At 67.9% G+C, this 27,442-nt stretch overlaps 4 protein-coding genes across 8 annotated transcripts; 3 read left to right on the top strand and 1 right to left on the bottom strand.

The window, feature by feature from the left end:
• Nucleotides 1-1,158: 1,158 nt before the first annotated feature.
• Nucleotides 1,159-15,337, top strand: SYMPK (symplekin scaffold protein). Of its 2 annotated transcripts, none has more exons than XM_090056067.1 (27): nucleotides 1,159-1,290; nucleotides 1,583-1,738; nucleotides 2,124-2,189; nucleotides 2,444-2,497; nucleotides 2,739-2,812; nucleotides 5,727-5,853; nucleotides 6,151-6,400; nucleotides 6,716-6,886; nucleotides 7,318-7,554; nucleotides 7,788-7,942; nucleotides 8,092-8,242; nucleotides 8,491-8,698; nucleotides 8,829-8,979; nucleotides 9,234-9,463; nucleotides 9,644-9,725; nucleotides 9,800-9,913; nucleotides 12,103-12,250; nucleotides 12,394-12,554; nucleotides 12,891-12,999; nucleotides 13,212-13,312; nucleotides 13,599-13,689; nucleotides 13,788-13,889; nucleotides 14,024-14,211; nucleotides 14,377-14,553; nucleotides 14,630-14,716; nucleotides 14,798-15,079; nucleotides 15,166-15,337. In XM_090056067.1, exons 2-27 carry the CDS (start codon nucleotides 1,625-1,627, stop codon nucleotides 15,292-15,294), a joined length of 3,759 nt encoding a protein of 1,252 aa, XP_089912193.1. In that variant the 5' UTR covers nucleotides 1,159-1,290; nucleotides 1,583-1,624; the 3' UTR covers nucleotides 15,295-15,337. The 2 variants fall into 2 exon arrangements, with proteins under 2 accessions (XP_089912193.1, XP_089912194.1); XM_090056068.1 differs by having other exon boundaries at nucleotides 1,164-1,290; nucleotides 1,586-1,738.
• Nucleotides 15,338-15,736: 399 nt separating this feature from the next.
• Nucleotides 15,737-18,356, top strand: DMWD (DM1 locus, WD repeat containing). Its single transcript, XM_090056145.1, has 4 exons — nucleotides 15,737-16,107; nucleotides 16,189-16,371; nucleotides 16,469-17,635; nucleotides 17,865-18,356. Exons 1-4 carry the CDS (start codon nucleotides 15,799-15,801, stop codon nucleotides 17,910-17,912), a joined length of 1,707 nt encoding a protein of 568 aa, XP_089912271.1. The 5' UTR covers nucleotides 15,737-15,798; the 3' UTR covers nucleotides 17,913-18,356.
• Nucleotides 18,357-18,489: 133 nt separating this feature from the next.
• Nucleotides 18,490-22,682, bottom strand: DMPK (DM1 protein kinase). 4 transcript variants are annotated; one of them, XM_090056164.1, is made up of 14 exons: nucleotides 22,076-22,682; nucleotides 21,495-21,586; nucleotides 21,151-21,234; nucleotides 20,972-21,067; nucleotides 20,752-20,900; nucleotides 20,596-20,689; nucleotides 20,299-20,505; nucleotides 19,975-20,220; nucleotides 19,795-19,880; nucleotides 19,612-19,714; nucleotides 19,421-19,521; nucleotides 19,255-19,331; nucleotides 19,009-19,077; nucleotides 18,490-18,896 (listed from the first exon to the last, which is right to left on the bottom strand). In XM_090056164.1, the coding sequence occupies exons 1-14, from the start codon at nucleotides 22,233-22,235 to the stop codon at nucleotides 18,889-18,891; spliced, it is 1,572 nt and encodes a 523-aa protein (XP_089912290.1). In that variant the 5' UTR covers nucleotides 22,236-22,682; the 3' UTR covers nucleotides 18,490-18,888. The 4 variants fall into 4 exon arrangements, with proteins under 4 accessions (XP_089912290.1, XP_089912292.1, XP_089912291.1 ...); XM_090056166.1 differs by lacking the exon at nucleotides 19,009-19,077; XM_090056165.1 differs by lacking the exons at nucleotides 19,009-19,077; nucleotides 19,255-19,331.
• Nucleotides 22,682-27,355, top strand: SIX5 (SIX homeobox 5). The gene is made up of 3 exons (XM_090056140.1): nucleotides 22,682-23,626; nucleotides 24,214-25,094; nucleotides 25,203-27,355. The coding sequence occupies exons 1-3, from the start codon at nucleotides 22,995-22,997 to the stop codon at nucleotides 25,745-25,747; spliced, it is 2,058 nt and encodes a 685-aa protein (XP_089912266.1). The 5' UTR covers nucleotides 22,682-22,994; the 3' UTR covers nucleotides 25,748-27,355.
• The last annotated feature ends 87 nt before the right edge of the window (nucleotides 27,356-27,442 follow it).

Genomic DNA, 27,442 nt, shown 5'->3' with positions numbered 1-27,442 from the left:
CCTTGCATACCTGTGCACACTCACACTTGCTTTGCAAACCTGCCCTCACATGCCCATACATAGTCACCCTTATTTGGCACACCTGCCCTTGGATACCCATGCACACGCTTTGTTTTGTGCACTTGTCTGTGCACACTCACACTTTTGCATTCTTGAACACCTTTGCACACCCCTTCTTGCTTTGCATGCCTGTGCCCACGCATGTTTTGCGCCCCAGTCCCTGTGCCCCATCATTTGTGCCTCCCCGCACACTTGTGCACACGTACACATGCCTGGCACACCCTGACACAACTCCATTCACTTAGCTGCAAGAGCCTCACTGATACAGCTGCTCCTCCCTCCTCCCCACACCCCTGCCTGCTTGCTCCGCCCCGGGCAGGGCGGTCTGGGGCCTGCTTCCCCCCTCCCAGCACACGGTGAGGGTGCCCTCACCTGGGCCAAGCTTACATCGACCGCGCCCATACAGGCCACAGAAAGGGGAAACTGAGGCACGGACAGAGAGGCCACTCGGTCCCACAGGAAGCCTGCGGCCATGCCGGCCACAGAACCCAGGCGTCCGGGCTCCTGGCCCCAGCCCTTCTCATGGTTGTGGGGGGACCCAAGCTTCCGGGCCCCCCTTCCCCTGCGGTGGGCGGCACTTGGGGCGGGTCGGGGAGCCGCTCCGCCAGCCCCGGCCCCCACCGGCCAGGATGCACCTTTCCCCCACTGTGCCCAGCAGGCGCCAAGTCTGGACTTTGCCCGGAGCCAGGACACGAGAGCCGTGTTTGCCACTGGCAAGAACTGCGTGGGCCAAGGCCTGGGAGAGACGTGGCATTGGGGCCCCAGTTGCCAGGGAGGCGGCCATGGGGGCCAATGCATCCAGCAGACATGTCTACACCCGTGCGCACGAGTGCGCCGGTCACGAAATCCCACCCTGCGTGTGCGTGATTGTGTATGCGCCATGGGAGGGGCTAGTGTGTCACGGGTGGGGGGTGTGCAGAAGTCTACGTGTGCCACAGGATGCGCTGGCGGGGTCAAGGCTAAGGTGAGAAGGCATCCTGGTGGGGTCAGGCTTGGGGGGAGTGTCCAAGCCAATCGCGGCAGGGGAAGACGGGGGTCAAAAGGCACCTCCCGTGATGCCGCAGTCCCGCAGATGACTTATCCCAGCATGCAGCGCGGCGGGGCGACAGGAGAGGGGGAAGACTACATTTCCCAGGAGGCAGCGTGGCGCGCGCCTGCGCAGTGTGTGGGGACCGGGCCGGAAGATGGCGGCGGGAGGCGGCGCTAGGCGCGAGGGCGCGTGAGGTGGAGGTGGGGGCTGGATTGCGGCCTGGGGGGCTGAGCGTGTGTGTGGGGGGGGGGGGGCTGGGAGTGGGGACGGCTGGGCTGGGGGCTTGGGGGGGGTTGGGAGTGTGGGGGGGTTGAGCTGGACTGGAGGTTTGGCGGGGCTGGGCTGGGCTGGGCTGGGGGGGCACAGTGGGGGCAGGGGCAGCCCCGGGCTGGGAGGGGGGGTGTGGGAGGCCCTCGGGGGTCAAGCCTGGGCTCCACGGCAGGGGCGGGGTCTCAGGGCAGGGGCCAGGCACTAATTAGCTTGGTTCATTAGCAGCTTCAGCTGAGACACTTGCAGGGCCAGGCCCCCCGCACCATGGCCAGCACCAGCGGCTCCGGGGACGGCGGCACGGCCCGCATGAGCGTGGCCTCGCAGTTCTTCACGCAGGAGGAGAGCGGTGGCATTGACAGCACCACCACCTCGGAGAGGGTGCGCGGCTGCGGGCTCTGGCTCACTCCTTCCCTGGTGCCTGCTCCTCCTGGGGCCTGTCTCAGCCGGCCAGACTCCCGGCCTGTGCGTGTGCAGCTCCGGGTGCAACAGGCCCGTTCCCATGGGCTCTGATACGATCCCTGGCAGCACAGGACCTGGGGACGCGTGCACTCCTTCCTGCACTGCCACGGGGGTGCGGGACTCGTGTCAGGGCCTGGTGTCTACGTGTTGCATGGGGCCCTCGCTGTGGCTCCTGCTGCCAGCACCCACGATAGGGGGGGTCATTCCCCCAGGCAGGGGTAGGGGTGGGTGTGCAAGCCCCCAACTTTGAGGTGGCACGAGGGTTTCTGGGCTCCCAGGACTCACCTGCCCCTGTCCCTGGCAGGTCGTGGATCTGCTGAACCAGGCTGCCCTCATTGGCAATGACTCCAAGATCAACATCCTCAAGCAGGTGTGTGGAGTGCTGCCCTGGCCTGGAGGGGACAAGAGCCTGGGGTCTCAACCCGGGGGTGGGGTCTTGTATTCCTTCTTTTAAAGATGGCCCCTCTTTGCTCAGCTCTAGTCCTCGGCCTCCTCCCGGCCTGGAAGGCCCCCAGCCCATCATGGCAGACCCTGTGCAGTGGGGTAGAGGGTGGTACTGGCGCCTGCCCCAGCTGGCTGTGTAACACTCCCCCCACTGTCCTGTCCCCATCCGCCTCCCTACAGGTCCAGGAGCTCATCATCAACAAGGACCCCACGTTGCTGGATAACTTTCTGGATGTGAGTCCCCGGGCACCCTTGGCAGGCCTGAGGAGCCTGGTGTGCCCATGCCTCGCGGCCCTGTCACTGCTGTGTGTTTGCGGGAGGGTGTCACGGGTATTGCCAGTCTGCCCTGCAGCTGTCCTGCACAGAGCTGGCAACTCAGCCCTTTGCCCCCTCTCACCCATATGGTGCAGCCCTGCTGGGCAGCTCTGGGCACCCCCCTGCGTGCCGCCAACAGCTCCCCCTGCACCCCACGCAGGAGATCATCGCCTTCCAGGCTGACAAGTCCGTGGAGGTGCGCAAGTTTGTCGTGGGCTTCATCGAGGAGGCTTGGTAAGGAACAAGGGTGGCTCTGGACTGGGGGACCCAGGCTGCAATTCCCCTGGAAGCCAGCGATTCCTGGGCTTCTTGGATGTTGGCATGCTCATTAGTGATAGGGCTAAGACCCCAGCTCTGCATGAGCAGTGAGGGCAGGGGGCCAGGGACATGTCTGGGGAGAGAGCAGGTGGCTTGGGAGGCTGAGGTGGGACCTGGTGGCTGCCTACAAACTCATCGGGGAGATCAACAGCAAATGGGTACAGCCTTTTTCTCCCCAGCACCACTTGGGGTGACAAGGAGCAATGGTAATAAGCTGATGGAGAATAAGTTTAGGTTAGAGATCAGAAGGCAATATTTTACAGTTAAGGTGGCCAAAATCTGGAATCAGCTTCCCAGGAAAGTGGTCCTTGCTCCTACCTTGGGCAAATTCTAGAGGAGGTTGGATGATCACCTGTCTGGGGTCTTGTGAACCCAGCATTCATTCCTGCCTGTGGCAGGGGGTCAGGCTAGATGATCTGTTCAGGTGCCTCCTGACCCTAGCTACTTTGAAACTATAATTGGGAGCATGGCTTCCTGGCTCTGCCTCCAAGCAGCACGTCTCAGTTTCCATCCAAGTCCCAGGGGTCTGGGGGGAAGATGCTGTGAGGCTGGTTAATCCTAGAGCATGGGGTGGGGGGTGGATAGAAACCCCCCCGCCCCGGTCACATTTAGTCCAAGCCCTTGTCTGAGGCAGGATCAGCCCTGTCCAAGCCAGCCCAGACAAACCCAGCATTGGACCTTGGAGCAACACGGCTGTCAGCATGGATCTCGCCCCCAGGAAAGCAGGAGGGGCTGTGGCCGCCAACATCCTGCTGCTGCCAGGGGGTCGTGGATACTGCAGAGAGCCCAGGCCAAGGCTGTGCCCCCGCTGCAGGGGAAGGCAACCCCCCCCCCCGCCCTATGCGGACTGGTCTGAGCAGGAGAGTAATAGCTTCCTGCCCCAGTGCAGCATTGGTCTGAGCCTGAGTGCAGGGGCAAGACCCTTCAGCCAGGAGGCTTTTTCTCCATCTTCCTAAGCAAGGACTGGAACAGCCACCCCCTGGCTGGGCCAAGGGTTAGTGAACTAGGGAGCTTCTGGAGGGACTGGACGTATTCAAGTCAGCCGGTCCAGATGATCTCCACCCTAGAGTACTAAAGGAATTGGCCAAGGTCATTGCGGGACCCTTGGCACAGCTTTACAAGCACTTGTGGTACTCTGGTGTGGTGCCAGAGGACTGGAAGAGGGCCAGCGTGGTCCCCATCTTCAAAAAGGGTAAGAAGGAAGACCGGGGAAACTATAGGCCAGTTAGTCTTACTTTGATCCTAGGCAAGCTATTCGGGAAAATTATGCTGGCATACATCCAGGAGGGGCCAGCAGGGGATTTCATGCTTAGGGGCAACCAACACGGGTTCATCAGTGGCAGGTCCTGTCAGACCAACCTGGTGGCCTTCTGTGATCAGATCACCAAATCCTTAGACGCAGGGGTAGCAGTGCACATAGTCTTCCTGGACTTTCAGAAGGCCTTCAACACTGTCTCTCACCCTGTTCTCATTAAGAAACTGGGGGGCTGTATGTCGACACCCACACAGTCAATTGGGTCGCCAACTGGCTGGAGGGCCGGACCCAGAGAGTGGTGGTGGACAGGTCACGTTCGACCTGGAGGGATGTGGGCAGTGGGGTCCCCCAGGACTCGGTCCTTGGGCCTGCACTATTCAACATCTTCATCAGCGACTTGAACGAGGGGGTAAAAAGCACCCTGTTCAAATTTGCTGATGACCCTAAGATGTGGGGGGATGTGGGCACGCTAGAAGGGAGGAATAGGCTGCAATCAGACCTAGACAGGTTACAGGGGTGGGCGGATGAGACTAGGATGGGATTCAACACTGACAAGTGCAAAGTGATGCACCTGGGGAGAAACAACTGGCACCATACCTACAGGCTGGGGAACTCCCTTCTCATCAGTACAGAGGCAGAAAAAGATCTTGGAGTCATCATTGATGCCAAGATGAACACGGGCCGGCAGTGTGGGGATGCAGTCAGGAAGGCCAACCGCACCTTGTCATGCATGCACAGATGCATCTCGAGCAGGTCCAAGGAGGTGATCCTCCCCCTCTGTGCGGCACTGGTCAGGCCGCAGCTGGAGTATTGTGTCCAGTTCTGGGGGCCCCACTTCAGGAGGGTGTGGACAACATGGAGAGGGTCCAGAGGAGGGCCACTCATATGATTGGGGCAGCAGGGCAGGCCCTATGAGGAGAGGTGACGGGACCTGAACCTGTTCAGCCTCCACAAGAGAAGGCTGAGGGGGGATCTTGTGGCCTGTTACAGACTAGTCAGGGGGGACCAGCAGGCACTGGGGGAGTCCCTGTTCCCCCGAGCACTGCCAGGAGTGACCAGGAATAACAGTCACAAGCTAGTAGATGGAAGATTTAGGTTAGATATCAGGAGGCGCAACTTCACAGTCAGGGCAGCTAGGATCTGGAACCAACTTCCAAGAGAAGTGGTGCAGGCTCCTGCCCTGGGGGTCTTTAAGAGGAGATTAGATGTACACCTTGCTGGGATCGTTTGACCCCAGTACTCTTTCCTGCCATGGCAGGGGGTCGGACTAGATGATCTACTTAGGTCCCTCCCAACCGGTTGCAACAACCAGGAGAGTCCAGAAGCCTGGGACATCCCCAGAGCAAAACGTGGGCATTGGTGTGCCTGGATCACCCCACACCAGCAGCTGCCCCCCCCACCCCTCTGAAACCCTGCAGTGACTGAGTATCCCCCTCTGCCCTGGTGCCTGTCCCCTGCCTTGCTGCCCAGACACTGCCCTAGTTTTTCCTGAGGTCCAGGCTAACCCTGCTGCCTGCAGGAGGGTGGTTGTCGGCAATGACGCCTCCCCCCACCCCCCAACTTGCCACCCCTCAGCAAGCGTGACATCGAGCTGCTGCTGAAGCTCATTGCCAACCTGAACATGCTGCTGAAGGATGAGAATGTGAACGTGGTGAAGAAGGCCATCCTCACCATGACCCAGCTCTACAAGGTGGCGCTGCAGGTATGGCCATTGTGGGGTGCTGCTGTTTTTGGGGAGTGGGATTTGCCTGGGGCCGTCTCCAAGTAGGGTGTGCTGGGGGGGCAGGATCTGCCTGGGCAGGGGGATCCTCTCAAATTCAGTGCTTCAGGGGTAGGATCTGCTTCAGGGGGGTCTCCCAGCCCCTTTGGTCCCAGCTGTGAGGGTAGGAGCTGATAGGGTGTTGTCTGCTGCGTGAGCTGCGATCAGAGGGGGGCTCCAGCCTGCCCCCGCCCCGGGGGCTTTGACACCCCCTGTTTCCACCCCCCATGGTCCTGGCAGTGGATGGTGAAGTCACGGGTGCTGAATGAGCTGCAGGAGGCCTGCTGGGACATGGTGTCGGCCATGGCGGCTGACATCATCCTGCTGCTGGACTCGGACAACGACGGTGTGCGCACCCATGCCATTAAGTTTGTGGAGGCCTTCATCATCACTCTCTCACCACGTCTGCCTGACTCAGATGTGCCACGGCGCCATGAGGGCGATGTCAGCCTGGACCGTGTGCCCCGTGACCATCCCTACATCAAGTACAGTGAGTTTCACTCCAGTGGAGACCCTGGTGTGACCCCTGGCCCAGGATCCCCCAGACCCTGACAGCATCCTTTATCCCCCCCTCATGATCCCACTGTGAATTCCATGCTGTCCCCATGATCCCTGTTTTCCACCCGCTTGGTGCACAGCATGACTCTCTTGTGCCCATCCAGTGCCATGGCATGACCCCTGGATCACCTCTGTACCATGTCAGGACTGTATGTGCCCCGCCCCCCAGTGCCCCAGCATGACTCCTAGCCCCTGGCACAACCCCCGCCATCCCCTCCCCTGGTGACCCGGTCCCTCTGCCCTGCAGATGTGCTGTGGGACGAGGGCAAGGCAGCACTGGAGCAGCTGCTGAAGTTCATGGTACACCCGGCCATCTCCAGCATCAACCTCACAGCCGCGCTGGGTTCCCTGGCCACCATCGCCCGCCAGCGCCCCATGTTCATGGCTGAGGTCATCCAGGCCTACGAGACCCTGCACGGTAAGCCCTGCCCATCCCCTGGAGCTGAACCTTGGTGTCTTGGCTTCCAGCCTGAGCCCAGGAAAGTGGCGCCCTGTCCCCTCATCCTCCTGCTTCCCTCCCCACCCAGAGCCAGGCTGGGGACACAGGAGTCCGGCCTCCCTACCTCCCTTACCCCGTGATCCTGCTTCCTATGTGGAGCTGGGCTTGGGACCCAGGAGTCTGGGTGCCTGGTGCCCACAGCCCTGCCTGCCCCCTCCTCCCAGGCCAAGTGCAAGCATTCCCAGCCCTTGGCCTGACCCTCTACTCCTTCAGGCTCCCCCCCCCCCCGCCCCGCCCCAGCTTGGACTTGGCCCTTTGACAGCCCCCCACCCTGCACTCAGGTCCTGGTTCCTGCTCCCCCTTCTCCCTGGCCCCAGCTCATAACAGCCCCATGCCCCCCCCCACCCCAGCCAACCTGCCGCCGACGCTGGCCAAGTCGCAGGTGAGCAGCGTGCGCAAAAACCTGAAGCTGCACCTGCTGAGCGTGCTGCGGCACCCGGCGGCACTGGGCTTCCACGCCCAGATCACCACACTGCTTGTGGACCTGGGCACACCACAGGCTGAGATTGCCCGCAGCACACCTAGCCCCCGTGACCTGCGGCGCCGCCCCCGCGATGATCCTGATTCCCTCAAGAAGATCAAGATGGGTGAGTGGGAGCTGGGGCCTGAGGGGTATGGGAGTGGAGGAGGTGACAGATCAGGGGGCTGGGGGGTGAGGGGCAGAGGTTGGGGGCATGAAGGGTCTGGGGGATGAGGATGGGCCCTGGGGCAGGGGGCTGCACTGGGGGCATCCCCTGAACTAAGAGGAGCTGCCAGACCTCAGGAAGGGGCGCTGGGAGCTTCCCCCAGACTGACTTCCCCATTTTATCCCACTCTCCAGAGCCGAACCTGGGGGAGGACGATGAAGACAAGGACCTGGAACCGGTGGCAGTGGCGACCCCCAAAGCCGCGGGTGCGGCAGGTGCCCAGTCAGACATTGACATCACGGCTGAGTTCCTGCAGCCCCTGCTCACCCCTGAGAACGTGGCCAACCTGGTGAGTGCAGGGGGGTGCACAGCCAGGCTGGGAGCTGGGCACCCAGGGGGCTTCTGAAGCTAAGCAGGGCCAGGCCTGATCAGCAGGCAGAGGGGAGACCAGCTTGGGGGTCTCTGGAGACTGACCCCCAGCCCCCCGGCCTGCGCCAGGTGCTCATCAGCATGGTGTACCTGCCCGAGGCCATGCCTGCCTCCTTCCAAGCCACCTACACACCTGTGGAATCAGCCGGCACTGAGGCCCAGATCAAGCACTTGTCCCGGCTCATGGCCACGCAGATGACGGCTGCAGGACTGGGCCCAGGTAGCGGGGAAGGGCATAGGGGGGTGTGGGGCTTCTGCTCTTCAGTGATGCAGAGAAGGGGAGGGAGGGTCTTCTGCAGGAGTCTCTTGCCCTGGATGGAAGGCTGTGGGTCAGGAGTGAGGGACAAGTGCAGGGCTTGGGGGAATGGGGTTGTGGGTTAGGAGTGGGGGGCACCAGCAGGGGGTTGTGGGTCAGGAGTGGGGGGGCACTGGCAGAGCTGGAGGTGTGTGACACCCAAACTCCTCCAGGCGTGGAGCAGACGAAGCTGCTGAAGGAGGAGCGCAAGGAGGAGAAGCTGGCCAAGCCGGAGAGCGTGCTCATCAAGCGGCGCATCTCGGCCCAGGGCCAGGCCATTTCGGTGCTGGGGGCACAGGGCGCCGGCACCAGCCTACTGGAGGAGGAGGCGCCCCAGGCCAAGCGGCGCCCTGAGCCCATCATCCCATCCACCCAGCCCAGGTTGGGGGAGGTGGGGCTGGGCCTGGCAAGGGTGGGGGGCACCCAGGCTGGATCGGGGAGGTTGGGGACAGCATTGGTCCTAGGGACATCTCCATGAGCTCCCTCCATTGACCTCCGCCCATCCCTGCAGGCTGGTGGGTGCGGGCGGGCGCAAGAAGGTTTTCCGGCTGAGCGATGTGGTCAAGCCACTCTCACCTGCCCAGATGGAGAAGCTGAAGCTGGATGCGGGGCGCCGGGTGCTGCATGCTGAGAAAGCTGTGGCCTGTAGCGGGGCTGCCCAGGTGGGTCCTGGGGCTCAGGGGGATACCAGGGGGTATCATCTGCTGGAAGGGGGCAGCAGGGCTTCCTAGGTAGGCAGTGGGGCTGGGGGAGAGCACGTAGGTGGGCACCAGCATTGGGAGGGGAGGCCACAGAGCTGCCCTGGGGGCACCGGCATGGGAGAAAGGAGCAGGATGGGGGGTGGGGGGGCAAGTGGCCCCCAGGTAGGGACTCGGCCTTGCCGTGTCCCCCTCATGCCCCAATTGCAACCCCCCAGGACCGGGTGCGGATCGTGGCGGCACTGGCGACGCGGCTGGATGTGCCGCCACGGGCCGAACTGCTGCCCTACATCCTGGAAGATGTGCGGGGGCGCCTGGACCTGGCCTTTGCTTGGCTGTACCGCGAGTACAGTGCCCGCCCCGCACCCCCTGGTGCCCCTGATGCCTACGACCGCTGTCTCCTTGGCCTGCTCGCCGGTCTGCAGGAGAAACCGGACCAGAAGGACGGGTGGGGTCTGCCGTGGTGTGGGGGGGTTGGGCCGTGAGGCAGGTGGGGAGTTGCTGCCTGGGCCATGGGTCCCCCCAATCCCAGCTGCCTCCCAGCAGCACGCTAGTGCTGCAAGCTTGCTCCAGCAGTGCCCTGTGTGGCAGCCAGAGCTGTGAGCACTGACCGTGTGTGTGCTTGCAGCCTCTTCACCAAAGTGGTGCTGGAGGCACCACTCATCACGGAGGGTGCCCTTGAGGTCATCCGCAAGTACTGCGAGGATGAGGTGGGTGCTGTAGCCCCCTGCCCCCACCCCTACCCCTGTCCCTTGTGTCCCCTGCTCATGGCCGTGCCTTGCAGAGCCGCACCTACCTGGGCATGTCCACGCTGCGTGACCTCATCTTCAAGCGCCCGGCCCGCAAGTTTCAGTATCTGCATGTCCTGCTGGACCTCAGCTCCCATGAGAAGGACAAGGTGTGGCCCCGGGAGCAAGAGGGTGCCGGGGGTGGGGGAGGGAGTTGAGGGTGCAGTTTCACCCCAGAGGTGGCTGCCTTTCAGGTCTGTGTGAGGGTCTGATGCATGCATGCAGCTGTGCACACCTGCCCTAGAGGTGGCTGCAGTGTGGTGCTGGGTGCAGGGGGGTCCTATACATGCAGCTGCTGGCTGCACCCCAGAGGTGGCCACATTGTGGTGGTGCCTGGGGTGGGTCTTGGATGCCATGCTGACTTGAATGTAAGATGAGGCTTTTTCTCCCCAAGCAGCATGGGGTGGGGAGCTGGGGGGAAGAAGCCCCTCCTCTTATATGTGTCCACAGGAAACTCCTTGTTCGATGCATCATCTCTCCATGTGCTCACTGTGGAGCTGGCTGAGGAGCCCAAGGGAGCACGGAGTGGACTGGTGACACACGGCTGCACTGGGGAAATGTGCAGGGCTGGATCCTGGGTTAGACCCGGGGTCCTGCGGCAGCAGAGCTCACCCTCTCTCCATTCCAGCCTCTGAAGGTTCAGGCAGCTCCAATTTGGGGGCTGCCTCCCCATGCCCCATGAGCTCCCCCTTTCACCCCACGCAGGGGGAAATGACCATCTCGGTGTCAGTGTTACACTGCTGGCCTGCTTGCTTCCTGCCTTGACCCCTCATCCTTTGTCTGTCCAGGGGTCAATCCCTGGGACTTTCTCTTAGTACAGTGTAAATCCTTGTCTTTCACATTTTCTTTTGACCTGACTGAGCCTGGTCTCATTGCTCTCCCCTCCTAGGGAAGACCCCCAGCACTGATCTTCCTTGCTGCCCCTCTCTGCACTTTCCCAAGCTCCTCTATTTCCTGTTGGGGGTGCGGGGACAGGCCTGGGCACAGTGTCCAAGATCGCCCTGTGGATTTATGAAGGGGCATTGTGATACTCCCGTTTTTGTTCACAATTCACATATTAATCCCAGAATCCCCAGGCTGCAGGGCTGGCAGGTCACTTCCAGTCCAACCCCTGCCTGAGGCTGGATCAGCCCAGTCCAAACCCATGATAATCCCTAACCACTTGTTTGCCTTTTGGGCTGGCTGCTGAGCTGTGGTGAAAGGTTTTGAGCCTATCTGAGGCTATAGGGATGGTGGCACTCAGCACCTGCCCTCTTCCAGCTCATGATGAGCCACCACATCAGATGTGTTTGGGCTTCCTCCTCTTCCTGCAACAGAGCAGCACCCACCTTTCCTGATTCCCATTTCTTCCCCAGCTGTAAACATCTGGCAAACTGCATCAATTGTCTGTAGACAAGAGGCTGCCACCCCCTTACAGCCTATCATAGCCCTGGAACCCACAGCACGAGCCCTGGGACCCTCTGTGATGTGGTGAAGCTGGGCCAGGCAGCCCTGCATCATCTGCATATAAATGTTTGGAAGGTCCCTGGGCTTGTGACCGGAACAAGTAGCTTGTCACAAGTTTGTGTGTGGAAGGGTGTAATTCACACAGGAGTTGTCTGTGGGGTGTTGCTGAGCAGGGCTGGGCCGTGCTGACTGTGCCTCATAAATGATGAGGCTTTTAGCTTTGGGCTGGTCTTGCACGTGTGCGTAAGTGGACATGAAAGCGCCGGTCACCAGGTGGTTTCATCAGTGCTCAATGCACTGAGCCTGGAGGTTCCTGTATCCATTTACATCTATGCAAATGAGAACAGGTGTGTTGGTTTCAAAGTCCATGCGTTCTTGGTCTGCACTGGTTTTTGCTCCCTGCAGCTCCCACCCCTTTCCCTGCACACTAAGGCCAAGCAAGACCTGACAGCAAGGCAGGGAGAGGGGGACAAATTTAAGACAAACCTCCAATAATTAGATCCTCTTCCTGGAAACTCATAATGAATTCATATGTTTTCCAGATACAGAACCTAATGATTTGGGGATTGTCTTAATTTAAGGGTCATCCTAGATTTGAGTGAATGTGGTGCATACATGGCAGCTGGCTCCACCCTAGAGGTGGCCACATTGTGGTACTGCCCAGGATGGGTCCTGTACATTATCTGTGGGTTGTTTAAATTCAGAGTTGTCTGAGATTTTGGTGAATATGGTATATAGACAGCTGCCAGCTCTACCCCAGGGGTGGCTGCATTGTGGTGCTGCCCACCGTTGTGGGTGCATGGGAGCCCTGCCCAGAGGGGCCATGGCAGTGACTACTGCCCCACACCCGCAGGTCCGGCAGCAAGCACTGCTCTTCATCAAGCGTATGTATGAAAAGGAGCAGCTGCGAGAGTACGTGGAGAAGTTTGCCCTCAACTACCTGCAGCTCCTGGTGCACCCCAACCCCCCATCCGTGCTCTTCGGGGCTGACAAGGACACTGGTAATGGGCGGGAGGGCCTGTTGGTCACTAACATGCAGCTGCCGGGTCCCACCCCAGAGGTGGCTGTGCCGTGGTGCTGGTCAGGGTTGCCCCAGGCTCATGCCTGCTGCAGCCCCATGCCCACCCCCTTCTCCCTCTGGCAGAGGTGGCAGCGCCCTGGACAGAGGAGACCATCAAGCAGTGCCTCTACCTGTACCTGGCCCTGCTGCCTCAGAACCACAAACTGATCCATGAGCTGGCATCCGTCTATACCGAGGCCATCGCTGACATCAAGCGCACGGTGCTGCGTGTCATTGAGCAGCCGGTGAGCGCAGGGTGTGTGGGGGGGTAAGGGCATGATTCTACCCACCTTCCCCAGCTCATGGTGGGGGCAGTAAAGCTTCTGGAGCAGGCTCTTTCCTGAGGGGGAAGTGGGGCCACTGACATGGGCATGGGCTGTTAGGGCAGTGATGCCTCTGCCAACACCCCCTCCCGAGAGCCCCTCCCTTTGTGGGGTGGGGGGCCTGGACTCGGGGTCTAAGGGTGGCATCTTGGCTCATGAGATAATAAAGAGGGAAGGGGCAGGGAGGCACTCACCCTGTTCTGCTATGAGGGGGGCGCTGGTATCTGCTCCCTCATGCCCTCTTGCCCCCACCCCCAGATCCGTGGGATGGGAATGAACTCGCCTGAGCTGCTGCTGCTGGTGGAGAACTGCCCCAAGGGTGCTGAGACGCTAGTGACGCGCTGCCTGCACAGCCTGACTGACAAAGGTGTGAAGGGCCAGGGTCAGGCTGGAGCTGGATGCCTGGGTCCCCTTCCCGCCTTGGGGTCCAGTGCTGTGCCCAGAGGCTGCACCGGGACTCCTGGGTTCTCTTCTGGGCCTCGTGGAGGGCCCCCCCATGAAAGTGCAGGGCAGTACCCCACAGCACTGGGATACCCCCACCCCAGCTCTAATGCTCCCCTCTGCTCCCCCTCACCATAGTGCCGCCCTCCCCTGAGCTGGTGAAGCGGGTCCGTGACCTCTACCACAAGCGGCTCCCAGATGTCCGGTTCCTCATCCCTGTCCTCAACGGCCTGGAGAAGGTACTGTCCCCTGCTGCCCCCTCCCACCTTCAGGGCCCCTCCTGGGAGTGGAGCAAGACTCATGGGTCCCACACTGGGGGCGGGCGGGTATTGGTTTGGGAAGGAAGAGGGTGGAGTTGGGGGACCAGACACCTGGGTTTTCATTCCAGAAAGGGCTGTACCCTGGCTTGGTGGGTAACAGGGCTGGAGGAGTCAGCTGGGGCTGACTGCGCCTCAGTTTCCCCTGGGGGGGGGCAGGGCAGGGGGCAGTGGTCCCTTGTGACTCCCATTCCCTTCTCGGCCCCAGAAAGAGGTGATCCAGGCCCTGCCCAAGCTCATCAAGCTCAACCCCATCGTGGTGAAGGAGGTCTTCAACCGGCTCCTGGGTACCCAGCATGGTATGATTTGGGGGGAGGCCCACTGGGGGGCCTGGATGTCTGGCGGGTGGTATGGGGGCCCCCCTGCAGCCTGGCTCACCCCCCACCTCATCCCCCAGGTGAGGGGAACTCGGCTGTGTCACCCCTGAACCCCGGGGAGCTGCTCATTGCGCTGCACAACATTGACTCGGCCAAGTGCGACATGAAGTCCATCATCAAAGGTGGGGGGCAGGGGCTTGGGGGAGCTGGTTGCATGGGGGCTGGTGCCCGGGGGGGGGGCTCCAGGCCAGAGACAGGTGCCCAGGGGGGCCTAGGCTTGTGGCTCCCCCCTGACAGCCCCATGTGCCCCCCCCAGCCACCAACCTGTGCTTTGCGGAGCGCAACGTGTACACGTCAGAGGTACTGGCTGTGGTGATGCAGCAGCTGATGGAGCAGAGCCCGCTGCCCATGCTGCTCATGCGCACAGTCATCCAGGCGCTTACCATGTACCCGCGGCTCGGCGGCTTCGTCATGAACATCCTCTCCCGCCTCATCATGAAGCAGGTGGGGACGGGGCCCTCTTCTACCCCCCCTGCCCTTGGCAGCCTGGGCATCCCCGAGAAGAATTAAAACCCTGAATAACAAGCAGGTGCTCACCGTGCCTCTGCTCCACTCTGGGGATAGGAGACATGGCAAGGGCCAACCTAACTGCCCCCCCTACCCCCGCAGGTGTGGAAGTACCCCAAGGTGTGGGAAGGCTTCATCAAGTGCTGCCAGCGCACCAAGCCCCAGTCCTTCCAGGTCATCCTGCAGCTGCCACCCCCCCAGCTCAGCGCCGTCTTCGACAAGTGCCCCGAGCTGCGTGAGCCGCTGCTGGCCCATGTCCGCTCCTTCACCCCCCACCAGGTACTGCGTCGCTCCCGGCCCCCTCCCACCACCAGCCCCAGGCTGCGCTCACCCTACCTCTCCCTGCCCCTTGCAGCAAGCACATGTGCCCCACTCCACCATGGCCATCCTGGAGGCCAGCGCCAAGCAGGAGGCTGAGGTCAAGGACGTGCAGCCCCTGGAGGTGAGTGCTGGGCTGGGCCGGGCAGGCATGGGGCAATTCCTGTGCCTAGTGCCCCCAGCCCCAGCTGCCCCCTTCCTCCAGGAGGAGCCTGAGCCCCCGGCCCTGCCGCGCGGCCCCCAGGACGCCATCGCACTGCGCCTGGCCCAGGAGAAGGCCCTGAAGCGCCAGGCCGAGGAGGAGCAGCAGAAGCTGAAGGCAGCAGCGGGCGGCCCCCCTCGCGCGCCCCCCCTGCCACCCCCCGAGGAGCCTATGGAGCTGCGGGAGGAGGGCGCCGAGGCTGAGCCCCCCACCATCTTCATCAGCGAGGACGAGGGCGTGGGCAGCACCCCAGCCCCCGCACACGATGCTGCACCCCCTGCCAAGGTACGTCCCCATGAGCCCCCTGGGGGGAAGGGGCGGGCCAGGCCTCCTGTCGCCGGCCCCTCCCAGCCCCCATCCTCTACCGCCAGGAGCCCAAGGGCAAGGAGACGGCGGGCGCCAGTGACGGAGCCGCGGGCAAGACGGGCGCCCTGGTGCTGGAGGAGTCGCCTGCCAGTGCCCCTGCGGACCCGGCCGAGCCCGAGGCGAAGGAGAGCTGAGGGGGGCGGGGGGGCCAGCCGTGAATAAAGACTTGGCCCGGTCCGGTGCTGGCAGTCCCTTGCGCCGCGGGGGGGCACACGGGCACCGCCGTGGTGGGGCCGGGGGGCGTGGTTAAGGCGGGGCTTAATGAGGGGGGGCTCCAGTGATGTTGTACGGGTTGGGCAGCCGGGCGTGACGTCAGAGAGCCCCACGAACCGTGCGGGTGTGCGGGGGCGCGACTGTGGCACCCAGGAGGATTGGTCGGCCGGTGATTGAAGCCCGCGGGGCGGGATTCGGTCTGCGGTTAGGGGCGGGGCCCACGCAGATTGGGCGGCCGTAGTGTCTGGCCCTGGCGAGGCGTGTCTACGGAGCCGCGAACGGTGACGCGTGGCCGTGCCGATTGGGTAGCCGCGGGGTGGGCGGGGCTTCCCTTGGCCGTTGCCAGGCGCCCCCGCGCGGCTTCCGGCATCCGACTTCCGGCGGCGGGGTCCTAGGGCGCTTCCGGTGGCGGCGGCGGCGGCGCGATGGCGGCGGCGGGCGCGGACGGGGCCCCCGCGCGGCCGCTCGAGCTGAAGAGCCAGTTCCGCACGCGCGAGGGCTCCTACCGCCTCCTGCCCGCGCGTCCCGCGCCGCCGCCCGCACCCGCCGCCGCGCCCGGGCCCTCCCCGCCGCCGCCCGGCCCCGCCGCGCCGCCGCCCGTGCGCCTCTCCCTCGTGCGCCTCGCGCTGCCCGCTGACGCGGAGGCGGCCGAGCCCGGCGAGGGGGAGCGGAGCCGCGTCTGCTGCAACCTGGGCCGCGAGCTGCACTTCTACGCGGGGGCCCGCGGGCGGCGGGTAACGGGGGCGGCACGGCGGGGGGGGCGGCGGGGGGGGCCGGGATCCGGGGGGCGCGCTCACGCCGCTCGCTCCGCGCAGGCGCTGGACCTGCACAAGCCCGTGGACAAGCGCATCTACAAGGGCACGCAGCCCACGTGCCACGACTTCAACCAGCGCACGGCTGCGCCCGACACCATCGCGCTGCTCGTGGGCTTCTCGGCCGGGCAGGTGCAGTACCTGGACCTGGTGCGCAAGGACACGAGCCGCCTCTTCAACGAGGAGGTGAGACCCCCCCATGCGCGTGCCGCGGGGTCCTGGCGAGCCGTGGGGCAGCGCCGTGGGGCTCCGCTCTCAGCTGCCAGCCTCCCCCTCCCCGCAGCGGCTAATCGACAAGACCAAGGTGACGCACCTGAAGTGGGTGCCGGAGACGGAGCGGCTCTTTGTGGCGGCGCACGCCAGCGGGCACCTGTACCTGTACGACGCGGAGCAGCCCTGCGGCCCGGCCGCGCCCCACTACAGCCTGCTCAAGGCGGGCGAGGGCTTCGCTGTCTACGCCGGCAAGGCCAAGGGCGCCCGCAACCCGCTGGCCAAGTGGGCGGTGGGCGAGGGCGCCCTCAACCAGTTCAGCTTTTCGCCCGACGGGCGCTACCTGGCCTGCGTGAGCCAGGACGGCTGCCTGCGCGTCTTCCACTTCGACTCGATGCTGCTGCAGGGCATGATGAAGAGCTACTTCGGGGGGCTGCTGTGTGTGTGCTGGAGCCCCGACGGGCGCTACGTGGTCACGGGCGGCGAGGACGACCTGGTCACCGTCTGGTCATTCGCCGAGGGCCGCGTGGTGGCGCGGGGCCACGGCCATAAGTCCTGGGTCAACGCCGTGGCCTTCGACCCCTACACAGGCAGCTCTGGCACGGAGGGCTCGGAAGAGCTGAGCGGCAGCGATGAGGACAAGGACGAGGGCCGGCTGGGCGCAGCGGCACCGGCCGTGAGCTACCGCTTCGGTTCGGCCGGGCAGGACACGCAGTTCTGCCTGTGGGACCTCACTGAAGACGTGCTGTTCCCCCGCCCGCCCCTGCCCCGTGCCCGGACGCTGACGGCCCCCCAGGACAGGGGCGGTGCCGCAGCCCTGCCGCGATCCCTGTCGCGCTCCAACAGCCTGCCCCACCCGGCCGTGAGCGGGGCCGCGGCGGGCAAAGGGGCGGGCGCCGAGGTGGGCGCAGGCTACGGGGCCGGGCGCTTTGCCACCCTGGGGCTGCAGGAGCAGCGGGACAAGGGGGCAGAGAAGGAGCACAAGCGCTACCACAGCCTGGGCAACATCAGCAAGAGCAGCGAGAAGCTGGTGCCCGCCCCGGCCCGTGCCCGCCTGGACACGGCCAAGGTGCTGGGCACGGCCCTGTGCCCCCGCATCCACGAGGTGCCGCTGCTCGAGCCGCTGGTGTGCAAGAAGATTGCACACGAGCGCCTCACCGTGCTGCTCTTCCTGGAGGACTGCATCGTCACCGCCTGCCAGGAGGGGCTCATCTGCGCCTGGGCCCGGCCCGGCAAGGCGGTGAGTGCCGCCCTGCCTGGGCCCAGTGCCGGGAGGGGAGCGTGGCCCCCTGGGTGCGGGTTCTACCTTGGCTGGGAGGCCCTCTGGGCACCAGGCCTGGGGGGCATCACCAGGGAGCTGGGAGTGCCCAAGGGCCCTGGTACTGGGTGGGGGCAGCGCGGGCCCGGCCCTGCTGCCCTCTGCCCCTGGCGTCACAGCCCTGCGCTGACGCTGTCCCTTTGCCTTGCAGGCCGTGACCTCGCAGAACGGCGGCTCCCCCAGTGGCACCGTGGTATAGCACCCCCATTCCCCCCACTAACAGAGGTTTAATATATTGAGAACTGTACATAGGCCCCTACCTGCTATTTAAAGAGCCAGTGACGGCGATTCCAGGCTCTCGTGGGCACCAGGCTGTCCCCTCACTCGCCCTGGGAGCGCCTGCTCTCCTGCATCGGCCAGCGCACGAGGAGCTGCGGGACAGGCCCTGCCCTGGGGTTGGGCCAGGCGGGCGCCACACACTCGTATTTATACTAAAGACACGATTTTCACAAGGTCTCAGTGCTACCTTCGGGACGGGGGCAGGGACACTGTTCAAGGGGGTTGTGGGGCTGGGGGGGTAACCTGGCCCCACTGCCCTGCCAGCAGGGATTCCCGGCTGGGGGCTTGGACCATGTACACCGGTGCCCCTCACTCCTGACCTGCAGCCTGGGGGTGCACAAGGTGGTTGAGACAGTGGGTGGTGGGTGCTGCCCCCACACTGTATGCAGATTGATGCAAATAAGCCCTCAGCTGCTAATTGCGTTTTAGCTCATGTGCCCTATCCTGCCCCCCCGCCAGAATCAGCCCCCCCCCCACAAACCAGGCTCCAGCCAAGCTCCATTGTTCAGTTTTTAGTGTCCCACCATGTCCCACTCTCAGCGCCCCCCTTGCTGCGGGGGGGCAGTTCTGGGGGAGCAGAGGCAGGTGCCAACACTGCCATCCATCCATGGGGGGGCGGTGCCTGTGGGGCGGTCCCGAGGGCGGGGGGGCCCCTCCGCGCCTGGCTGCGCGGTCATGGGGGCACAGAGCTGGATGCCTGGGTCCCCCCAGGGCAGGCTGGTGGGGGCACTTCAGACTCCTGGGTTCCCCCTCAGCCCCGTGGTGCAGTTGCTTCTGCTCTGTGCCTCAGTTTCCCCCGCAGGGAGGGGGGACCCAGGGCTCAGGAGGGCGCGTGGGGTGGGAGGGCTGCGGCCCCCGTGCACAGCAGCAGGTACCCGGCCTCCTCCACGCGCGGCCTAGGGACCTGCAAGGAGGGGGTTCGATCCAGCCAACGCCCGCCGGCCGTGGCCCCGGATCGGGGCCTTGTCCCCGAGGCCCCGGACGGCGGTGGGGGGCGGGGCGGGAGTGCCACCTACCCGGGCAAAGAGCGGCAGGTGCCGGGCCAGGGGCACCCCCAGCGGGTACTGGCGCCGGGGCGGCCCGGCCTGGCGGAGACACCGCGGTCAGCGCCCCCCCCCGCCGTGGCTGCAGCCGCCCGGCCGTGCCCCGCGCTCGCCCGCACCCCGGCGTGAGCAGCAGGCGGGCGCGGTGCTGGCAGCCGAGCCCCCGCGGCCTGCCCCCCGCCCGCACGTCCCGCCCGAGGGCCGCGGCCCCGCACTCGCCTGCCGCGGGCTGCGCCGGCCCCGCCGCCGCCGCCTCCTCCGCCTCCCGGTCGCGGGCCTCGGCCTCGTGCAGGCGGCTGCGGGGGTCGGGGAGCGTCAGGGGGCGGGGGCAGCCCCTCAGCGCCCGCGGGGCACAGGGCAGCGACACCCCCCGGGCCCCCCTCACCTGGCCGGGGCCGCGGCCGCGCCGGCCCCGGGGGGCTCCAGCCCCTCGCACCGCTGCAGCTCCGGGGGGGCGGCGAGGTCCGGGGCGGGCGGAGGGGGCGGCTACGGGGCGAGGAGCGGGTTGGACCCCTGCGCCCCCAGGGGCAGGGGCTCTGCCCGCCAGCCCCCGCCCCTCTCCCTTGCCCCACGTACCAGCTCCTCCGGGGGGGCCGGGCCCTGGGGGGGCGCCCCCCTGTCACACTCCATCTCCTCGGCAGCGTCCTGGTCCTGGTCCTGGTCCTGGGGCTCGTCCTGCCTGCGGGGGCGGGGGAGGCCTCAGCCCGCGCGCCCCCCGCGCCCTGCACCGCCCCGCATTGCCCCCGCCCCGGTCCTTACTGCAGGGCAGAGCAGGTGTAGGAGTAGCCGACGAAGGGCAGGTGCACGCCCAGCGGGGCCTCCTCCAGCACGTCCGACAGCGTCTCCTGGGGGGGGAGGCACGCCCGTCTACACCCCCCCGGGCCCGCCCCGGCCCCGGCCCCGGCCCCTCCGCGGCCCCGCCCCCGCCCCCGGGCTCACGGCGGGGGTGAGGCGCTCCTCCACCACGTCGAAGTTGGAGGTGTCGGCGGCGGCGCCGCAGCCGGGCGCGAAGGGCGGGGTGCTGCCGCGGAGCCCGTCCCAGTCCAGGCCGGCGAAGAGCCCGAGGGGGCGGAAGTCGGGGGCCCCCCCGCGCCCCAGCCGCGCCTCGCGCCCGCACAGCAGCCCCCGCATCAGCGCCCGCGCCGCCTCGGGCACGGCCGGCCCCGCCGGGAACCGCAGGTGCTCCTGGGGGGCGGGGGGGAGGGGGTCAGCCCGGGCCGGGGGGCGGGGGCCCGCCCCCCCGCGCCCCCCCGCGCCCCCCACCTTGAAGTGCAGGATCTTGCCGTAGGTCTCGAGCACGGAGTCGGCGTAGAAGGGCGGGCGCCCGTAGAAGAGCTCGTAGGCGAAGACGCCCAGCGCCCACCAGTCGCACTCGGGCCCGTAGGAGCCGGCCCCGGGCCCGGCCTCCACGGCCGCCAGGATCTCGGGGGACAGGTAGTCGGGGGTCCCCACGGCCACGGCCGAGCTCACCTGGGCGGGGCGGGGCGGGGCCGCGGTCAGCGCCGGGGCCGAGCCGGGCCGGGCCGGGCCGGGCCGGCCCCCGGGCCCCCGGGCACTCACCGTGCCGTCCTCCCGCAGCTTGAGGCAGGAGCCGAAGTCGCCGAGGCGGAGGTGGCCGCAGCGGTCCAGCAGCACGTTGTCCGGCTTGATGTCCCTGCAGGGAGCCGCCGTCAGCGCCCCCCCGCGCCCCGGCCCCCCGCGCCCCCCGCGCCGTACCTGTGCACGTAGCCCAGGCGGTGCACGGAGTCCACGGCCAGCACCAGCTCGGCCAGGTAGAAGCGCGCCAGCTCCAGCGGGACCCCGTCCGCGAAGCGGCTCAGCAGCGTCAGCAGGTCGCCGCCCGCGTAGTACTCCATGACCAGGTACTGCGGGAGCGCGGCCTCAGCCCGCCGCCCGCGCCCCGCGCCCGCGCCCCGCGCCCCGGCCCCGCGCTCACCAGATAGTCGTGGTCCTGGAAGGCGAAGTGCAGCTCCGTGATCCAGCGCTTGTCGCCCCGCACCAGCACGTCGCGCTCCTCGCGGAAGCAGGACACCTGCGGGCCGCCGGGGCTGAGCCCCCGCACCACACCGGGGGCTCCTCCCCGGTCCCCCGCCGCCCGCCCGCCCGCCCGCCTACCTCGCGGCGCTTGAGCAGGTCCCACTTGTTCATGACCTTCATGGCGTAGATCCGCGACGTCCGCAGCATCCGCACCACGGCCACCTGGGGGGGGGCGCGGCATGGACCCCCTCCCCAGCCAGGACCGCCCAGAGACCCTCCCGGCCAAGACAGCCCCCCGGCCAGGACCACCCTGTGACGGGGGCCCGGGACCTGCCGCACCCGCTTGGGGGGGCTTCAGATACCCGCTCCCCGCACCTGTTCTCCTTTTATTTTCACTCTTAAACTTTTAAAACTTTTTTTTAACGAATCCCCGCAAAAGGCCCGGGAGGGGGGGCGGGGGTGCTCGGCGCAGCCCCCCTCACCTCGCTGAAGGCGCCGCGGCCGATCACCTTCAGCACCTCGAAGTCGTCGCGCCGCAGCTGCAGCTCCTGGATGCGGGCGGCCACCGGCTCCGCTGCGGGGGTGGGGTGGGGTGGGGTGGGGGCAGCTCAGCACCGCATCCCGGCCGGGGCCCCGGACATCCCCCGGGCCGCGGCAGGGAAGGAGTTAACCTCGCTCCCTCCCCCCGCGCGTGTGCCCCCCGCGCCAGCCCGGGCCCGGAGCGCGGGGAGGGGCTGCGGACGCCCTCCAGCAGTGCCCGCTCTCCGCCCCCAATGGAAACAGCGGCTGCCGCGGCCCGGCCGCCTGGGTCCCATCCCAGTTCCAGCGCTGGGAATAAACAGGAATAAACGGGGCTATTTCGGGACGGGGCAGCTCCCGTCCCGGGAGGATCCGGGCCGCGGGCCCAGTTTCCATCCCGCATCCGCGGGCGCAGCCCCACCCCGCCCCATCGGCACCAGCCCGCGGGGCGCTGGGGAGTGGGGGGCTCCGGCCGGGTGCGGGGCATCGCGGCGCGGGGCCGGCCTCACTCCGCCGCAGCCCCGGCCGCCGGCGCGGCCCTCACCCCAGCGCAGGAAGTCGGCGACGTGGGGCTCGCGGGCCAGCGGCGCCGCGCCCAGCTCGCGGGTCACGCAGAGCAGCAGGTCGAGCAGCGCCTCCAGCCCCAGCGCCGCGGGGTCCCGGGCCAGCGCCGCCAGCCGCCGCAGCCGCACCTCGGCCGACATCGCGCCCGCGCCCCGGCCGTGCCCGCTCTGCGCGCGGCGGCGGCGGGGGGCGCGGGGCGGGCACCTCGCAGGCGCAGACACCAGTTGCCCATTTAAAGGGAAGACCCGGGGCAGGGCGGGGGGGCGAGGGGGGTTAACCCCTTCTGCCCCGCCCCCGCTAGCCCTGACACCACGGCGGGGCGGGCCTTGCGCGAGGCAGCCCGGCGTCTGCCCCCCCGGCCGGGGGGGCGCGTTAACCCCGGAGGTCCCGCGGGACGAGCCCGGCTCGGCTCTGCCTCAGTTTCCCCGGCTGGGTGGCGCGGGGCAGACCCGCCTCCAGGGGCGGGGCTTCTCATCACGGGGCGGGGCTGAGCTCGGAAGAGGCGGGGTCGGCTAGCCCCGCGCTGTGCGGGGGGCCTCCTCCAGGGGGCGCTGGCGCGGGGGGGCTCCGCATTGTAGGCTGGCCCCCGGCCCCCGGGGCCCCCAGGCGTCGGCTCCTCCTCCTCGGAGCCCCCCCCCCCCCCGGCCCGGGGCCCGGCCTGGGCGCTTCCGGCCGAGCCCGGCAGGCCCCGGCTCCGCCGCCCCGCCCGTGCCCGGCGCTCGCAGCGCGGGGGGGCGCGGGGGCCGTGTCCGCCCGGCCCGCGCGGCGCTGCGGGTGCTGCTGGCGCGTGTGCGCGGCCCGCGGCCCCTTTGTGCGGGCGGGCGGGCGGGGGCCTGGCGCCGGGCCGGGGGGCGGCGGCGGGGGCGGGCCGGGCCGGGAGGCGGCGCCGAGCCCTGAACATGGCTTCCTTCCCCGCCGAGCCCGCGGCGCAGGCCGGCCCGAGCGGGGCCGAGGCCGCCCCGCGCTCCCCCGCGCCGCGCTTCTCGCCCGAGCAGGTGTCGTGCGTGTGCGAGGCGCTGCTGCAGGCCGGCGACTCGGCGCGCCTCGGCCGCTTCGTGGGCTCGCTGCCGGCCGGCGAGGCGGCGCGGGCGGAGCGCGGCGGCGCGGGCGACAGCCTGGCCAAGGCGCGGGCGCTGCTGGCCTTCGAGCGCGGCGACTTCGCGGAGCTGTACCGCCTGGTGCGCTCGCGGCCCTTCGGCGCCCCGCACCACGCCTTCCTGCAGGACCTCTACCTGCGCGCGCGCTACCGCGAGGCCGAGGCGGCGCGGGGCCGCGCGCTCGGCGCCGTGGACAAGTACCGGCTGCGCAAGAAGTTCCCGCTGCCGCGCACCATCTGGGACGGCGAGGAGACGGTGTACTGCTTCAAGCGCCGCTCCCGCGCCGCGCTGCGCGCCTCCTACGGCCGCAGCCGCTACCCGAGCCCCGAGCAGAAGCGGCGCCTGGCGCGGGACACGGGGCTCTCGCTCACGCAGGTCAGCAACTGGTTCAAGAACCGGCGCCAGCGCGACCGCAGCGGCGCCGCCGGCAAGAGGTGGGTGTCCGCGCCGGCCCCGGCCCCGCGCTGCAGGCTCTTGGCCCCCGCGGTCCCTTACAGCACCCCCAGCCCCTCCGCCACGGAAGTCCCGGGCTGGCCACGCGCCCCATCCTGCTCCGCGCCCGCTGCCTGGCGGCAACCTCGTGCCCTGCCCGCCCGGGCCCCGCGCCCGCCCTCAGAGCCGTGGCTCCGGCCCCGTGCGCCCGCTGCACCTACAGGGCTCTGGCCCCTCCGAGCAGGCCGTGACCCCCCTGCCCCTGTCGGCCCTCCCGGATGCCGCGCAGCCGCGGCGCCACTCCTGCCCCCTCCGCAGACCCCATACAGCCCCGGACCCTATATGGGCGGAGGTGCGGTGTGCTCCCAGGGCCCCCGCCCGGCTCCACGCGCGCCAGGGTCCCAGCCCAGCCCCCCCGATCCCACAACTGCCTCCGGAGCCCCTCCCCACAGAGGCCCGGCGCCCCTAGAGCCGCATTCCCCCGTCTCGGGGTCTCCAGGGTCCCTGCCTGCCCAGGCTGGGGGTGACGCGGTGGGGGGCGCACAGCTGGTGCCCGCCCCTGACGTGGCCCTCCTCTCTCTCCCCGCAGCGAGTCGGACGGGAACCCCAGCACCGAGGACGAGTCGAGCCGGGGCCCCGAGGACGGCGAGGCGGGCGGGGGGGTGGCGGAGGGGGCGCCGGCCGCGGCGGGGGGGCTGTTTCTGCCGGCGGGCGCGGGCGCTTCGCCCATCCTGCTCAACGGGAACTTCCTGACGGGCGGCTCCCCCGCCGTGCTCCTCAACGGGGCGCCGGCTGGGCCCGTGCTCCTCAACGGGCTGGCGCTGGGCGAGAGCCAGGCCCTGACGCTCAGCCCGGTGGCCCCCAGCCCCCCCGTGCTGCTCAACGGTGCCGCCCTGGTGAGCGCTGGCCCCCGGCACCCGTCCCCACCGCCCGCCGCCCCGGCGGCGCCCAAGGCCGAGGGGCAGCAGCCGCCGGCCAAGGCGGAGGCGGCGCCGGGCCTGGCCGAGGCGCCCGAGGCTAAGGGGGTGCCCCAGGCGGTGCCCTCCGGGGACGAGGCCCCCTGCCCCCCAGCTCAGCCCGGCCCCCAGCTGGTGCCGCTGTCCCAGGCGCTGCCCAGCCCGGTGCTGGCCGTGGCCTCGCCGCCGCCCGCCCCCCAGGTGCTGCCGGCCGTGGTGCACCTGCCCCTGTCCCAGGTGTCGCCCGCCCCCGGGGGCCCGGGGCCCGCGGCCGCCCCGCAGCTGGTCTCGCTGCCCCCGCTGGCGCAGGGCTCCCAGCTGCTCTCGCTGCCCCAGGTGGTGCCCACGTCGCAGGTGGTGACGCTGCAGCAGGGCGTGGGGCCCATCCAGATCCTGGCCAGCGCCGCCCCGCTCAAGGTGGGGGCCCCGGCGGCCGCCGGCGGGCAGGGCAGCGTCCAGCTCATCAACACCAACGTGGGCGTCACCACCCTGCAGCTGCCCTCCGCCGGCCCAGGTACCTGCCGCGCGCCCTGCGGGCCTGCACGGGTCGGGGAGGGGGGGGGAGCCCGCCTCGGCTTCCCTGCCTGACCCCCGTGCTCTTGCCTCTCCTTCCTCCCCACAGGGAACTTCCTGCTGACCAACCCGGTGCCCGGGGGCAGCACCATCCTCACGGGCGTGACGCTGCAGCAGGGCAAGCTCATCCTCACCGCCACCTTCCCGGCCAGCATGCTGGTGTCCCCGGTGCTCCCTGCGCCCGCCTCCGGCCTGGCCGTGCCCATCAAGCAGGAGGCGCTGCCCGCCCCCGCCCCCGCCCCCAGGCTGCAGGGCTCCGGCCTGTCCGCGGAGAGCGCGGCGGGGCCCCCGGCCGACCTGGCGTTCGGCGCGGAGCAGCCAGGCCTGCTCTCCAGCTTTGCCCAGGAGGGCATGGTGGTGTGGCCCGGCGCGGCGGGCATGGAGCCGGGCACCGAGGGGCTGTTCGAGCTGGAAAAGGGGGCGGTGGAGGTGCTGGACGGGGGCCAGGGCGGCCTGCTGCGCCTGCCTGAGGGCGAGGGGCTGCTGCTGGGCAGCGCAGGCGCTGACCCCCTCGACCCCGAGGCCTTGGACTCGGGCGAGAAGGTGCTGACGCAGCTCCAGGCCGTGCCCGTGGAGGACCCCCTGGACTTGTGAGGGCTCCAGGGAGGGGTCCTGACCCCACGTGCCTTGGGCAGGGGCTGGGGGACCTGGCCTCTGCCCCCCAACACTACACCCCCCCCTTGGCCCCGGGGCAGGACAGAGCAGCGGAGCGGCCCGCCTGCAAACACTACGGAGCTGGGGGCAGCAGCGCCCTATTGCCCCCGGCTGCTGCCCGGGCCGAGGAGCCCCCAACCCCTTGCCTTAAAACACTAAGTGTCTTGCCCGCCCCTGAGCAGGGGGCCGGGCTGGCGGCTGCACGGGGCGGGGGTCTTGGTGCTAGGGGAGCAGGTCTCTGGGGCTGCGGCCCACCGGGCCCCTGCTCCCCATCGATTGGACCCTGCCTGCCCGTGCCGGTGCAGCCGTGGGCAGGGGAACGCGCAGCACTGTGCGCCCAGCCCAGCCCGCGCCCCCATACTGGGGGAGGGGCCCTTCCCCACCCCCAGGCCCTGGTCACTGCTCCCCTTCCCCGTGGCCTTCGCCTCTGGGCACCAGCAGCTCCAGGCCCCGTGGGGCCGCGTCTTCCGCCCGCTCGCTTGCACCGGATGTGCTCTGCGGCCACGGCTGGGACGGCCGAGCCCGAGACTTTCCACGGATCAAACCCCCTCCCCGGAAACGGGACCTTTTTTGTATGAAAATTGTATTTAACTATTTTTTTAACTTCCACTACAAGGGGCAGCCGCGGGGCCCGGGCAGGCAGAGACTTACCGGGGCCGCCCCATGACGCCGGCTGGTGCTGATCCCAATGGCTCGGGATCCCGCCGCGAGGGACCTGCTCTCCCCGAGGCCACGGGCTGAGCCCCTGTCGGGACCGACCGGCTCCAGCCCGCGCCCGGGCCCGTCGTCCCGCGCGCCCGCGGCTCCGTCCACGTGCCGCCCGCAGCGCCCAAGGAGCAGCCGCCAGCCCTGGAAACACGCTCGCGGCCCCGCGCCGGCGCGGCCCCCGGCCGCCCGGCCCGCTCCCAGGTACTCGTGCATTTCACGGTCATTTTTTTCACCATTGTGTGTCAAGAACAATCATTCCTACCCGATGGTTTTCGTTCTTTTGTTTTTACTTTTCGTTTTTTTTACAAGGTTTCTCCGTTGGTCGTGTCCCCATGTTCTCGTTTTTGTTTTATTTTAACCTCGCCTGTGTCTGTCCATCCCGGTACTGTACGAAGTCTATATATCCACAAATATATCTATATTCTATATAAACTGTCTGGCGGCTGCTGCTGCGACCCTGGGACGGTGCGAGGCGTCCACGTGGTGGGAAGTTGCGTTTTGGGGGAAATCCCGGTGGTTTGAGGCCCCGGGGTCGCTGTTCGGAGCTTCCCCTCCCCAGTGCCTGCAGCAGGGCTCCCGCTCGGGCCTGCGCGGCCATCTTGGGAGCCCGTGCGGGACCAGGCCTCGCGGCTGCGGGGCTCGCCGGGCAGGACAGGACAGGACAGGGCGCCTGCGGCTGCTGCCCTGAGCGGTGCCCGCTGCCATCCTGAGCGCCCCGCGCCGCCACCGCGGCAGTCCCTCCGCCCCGCGCCGTTTCTGCTGCCCACCTGCGCCCAGCGTCTGCCCCGGGTCGCGACACCCCGCCGTGCCCGCAGGGACTGCTGGCTCCTCGCCCTCCTGGCTCTGGGGAAGCCCCAGGGGTGCAGGTGCAGCCCCCGCTGGGGCGGCGCGAGCCCCCCGCCCTGCCCGGGTCGGCCGTTACCCCGA

This window comes from Crocodylus siamensis, chromosome 6 (assembly GCF_052110815.1).
Source record: "Crocodylus siamensis isolate JL-2025a chromosome 6, ASM5211081v1, whole genome shotgun sequence".
Classification (NCBI taxonomy): domain Eukaryota; kingdom Metazoa; phylum Chordata; order Crocodylia; family Crocodylidae; genus Crocodylus; species Crocodylus siamensis.
This window is presented reverse-complemented; position numbering and strand designations above follow the sequence as displayed.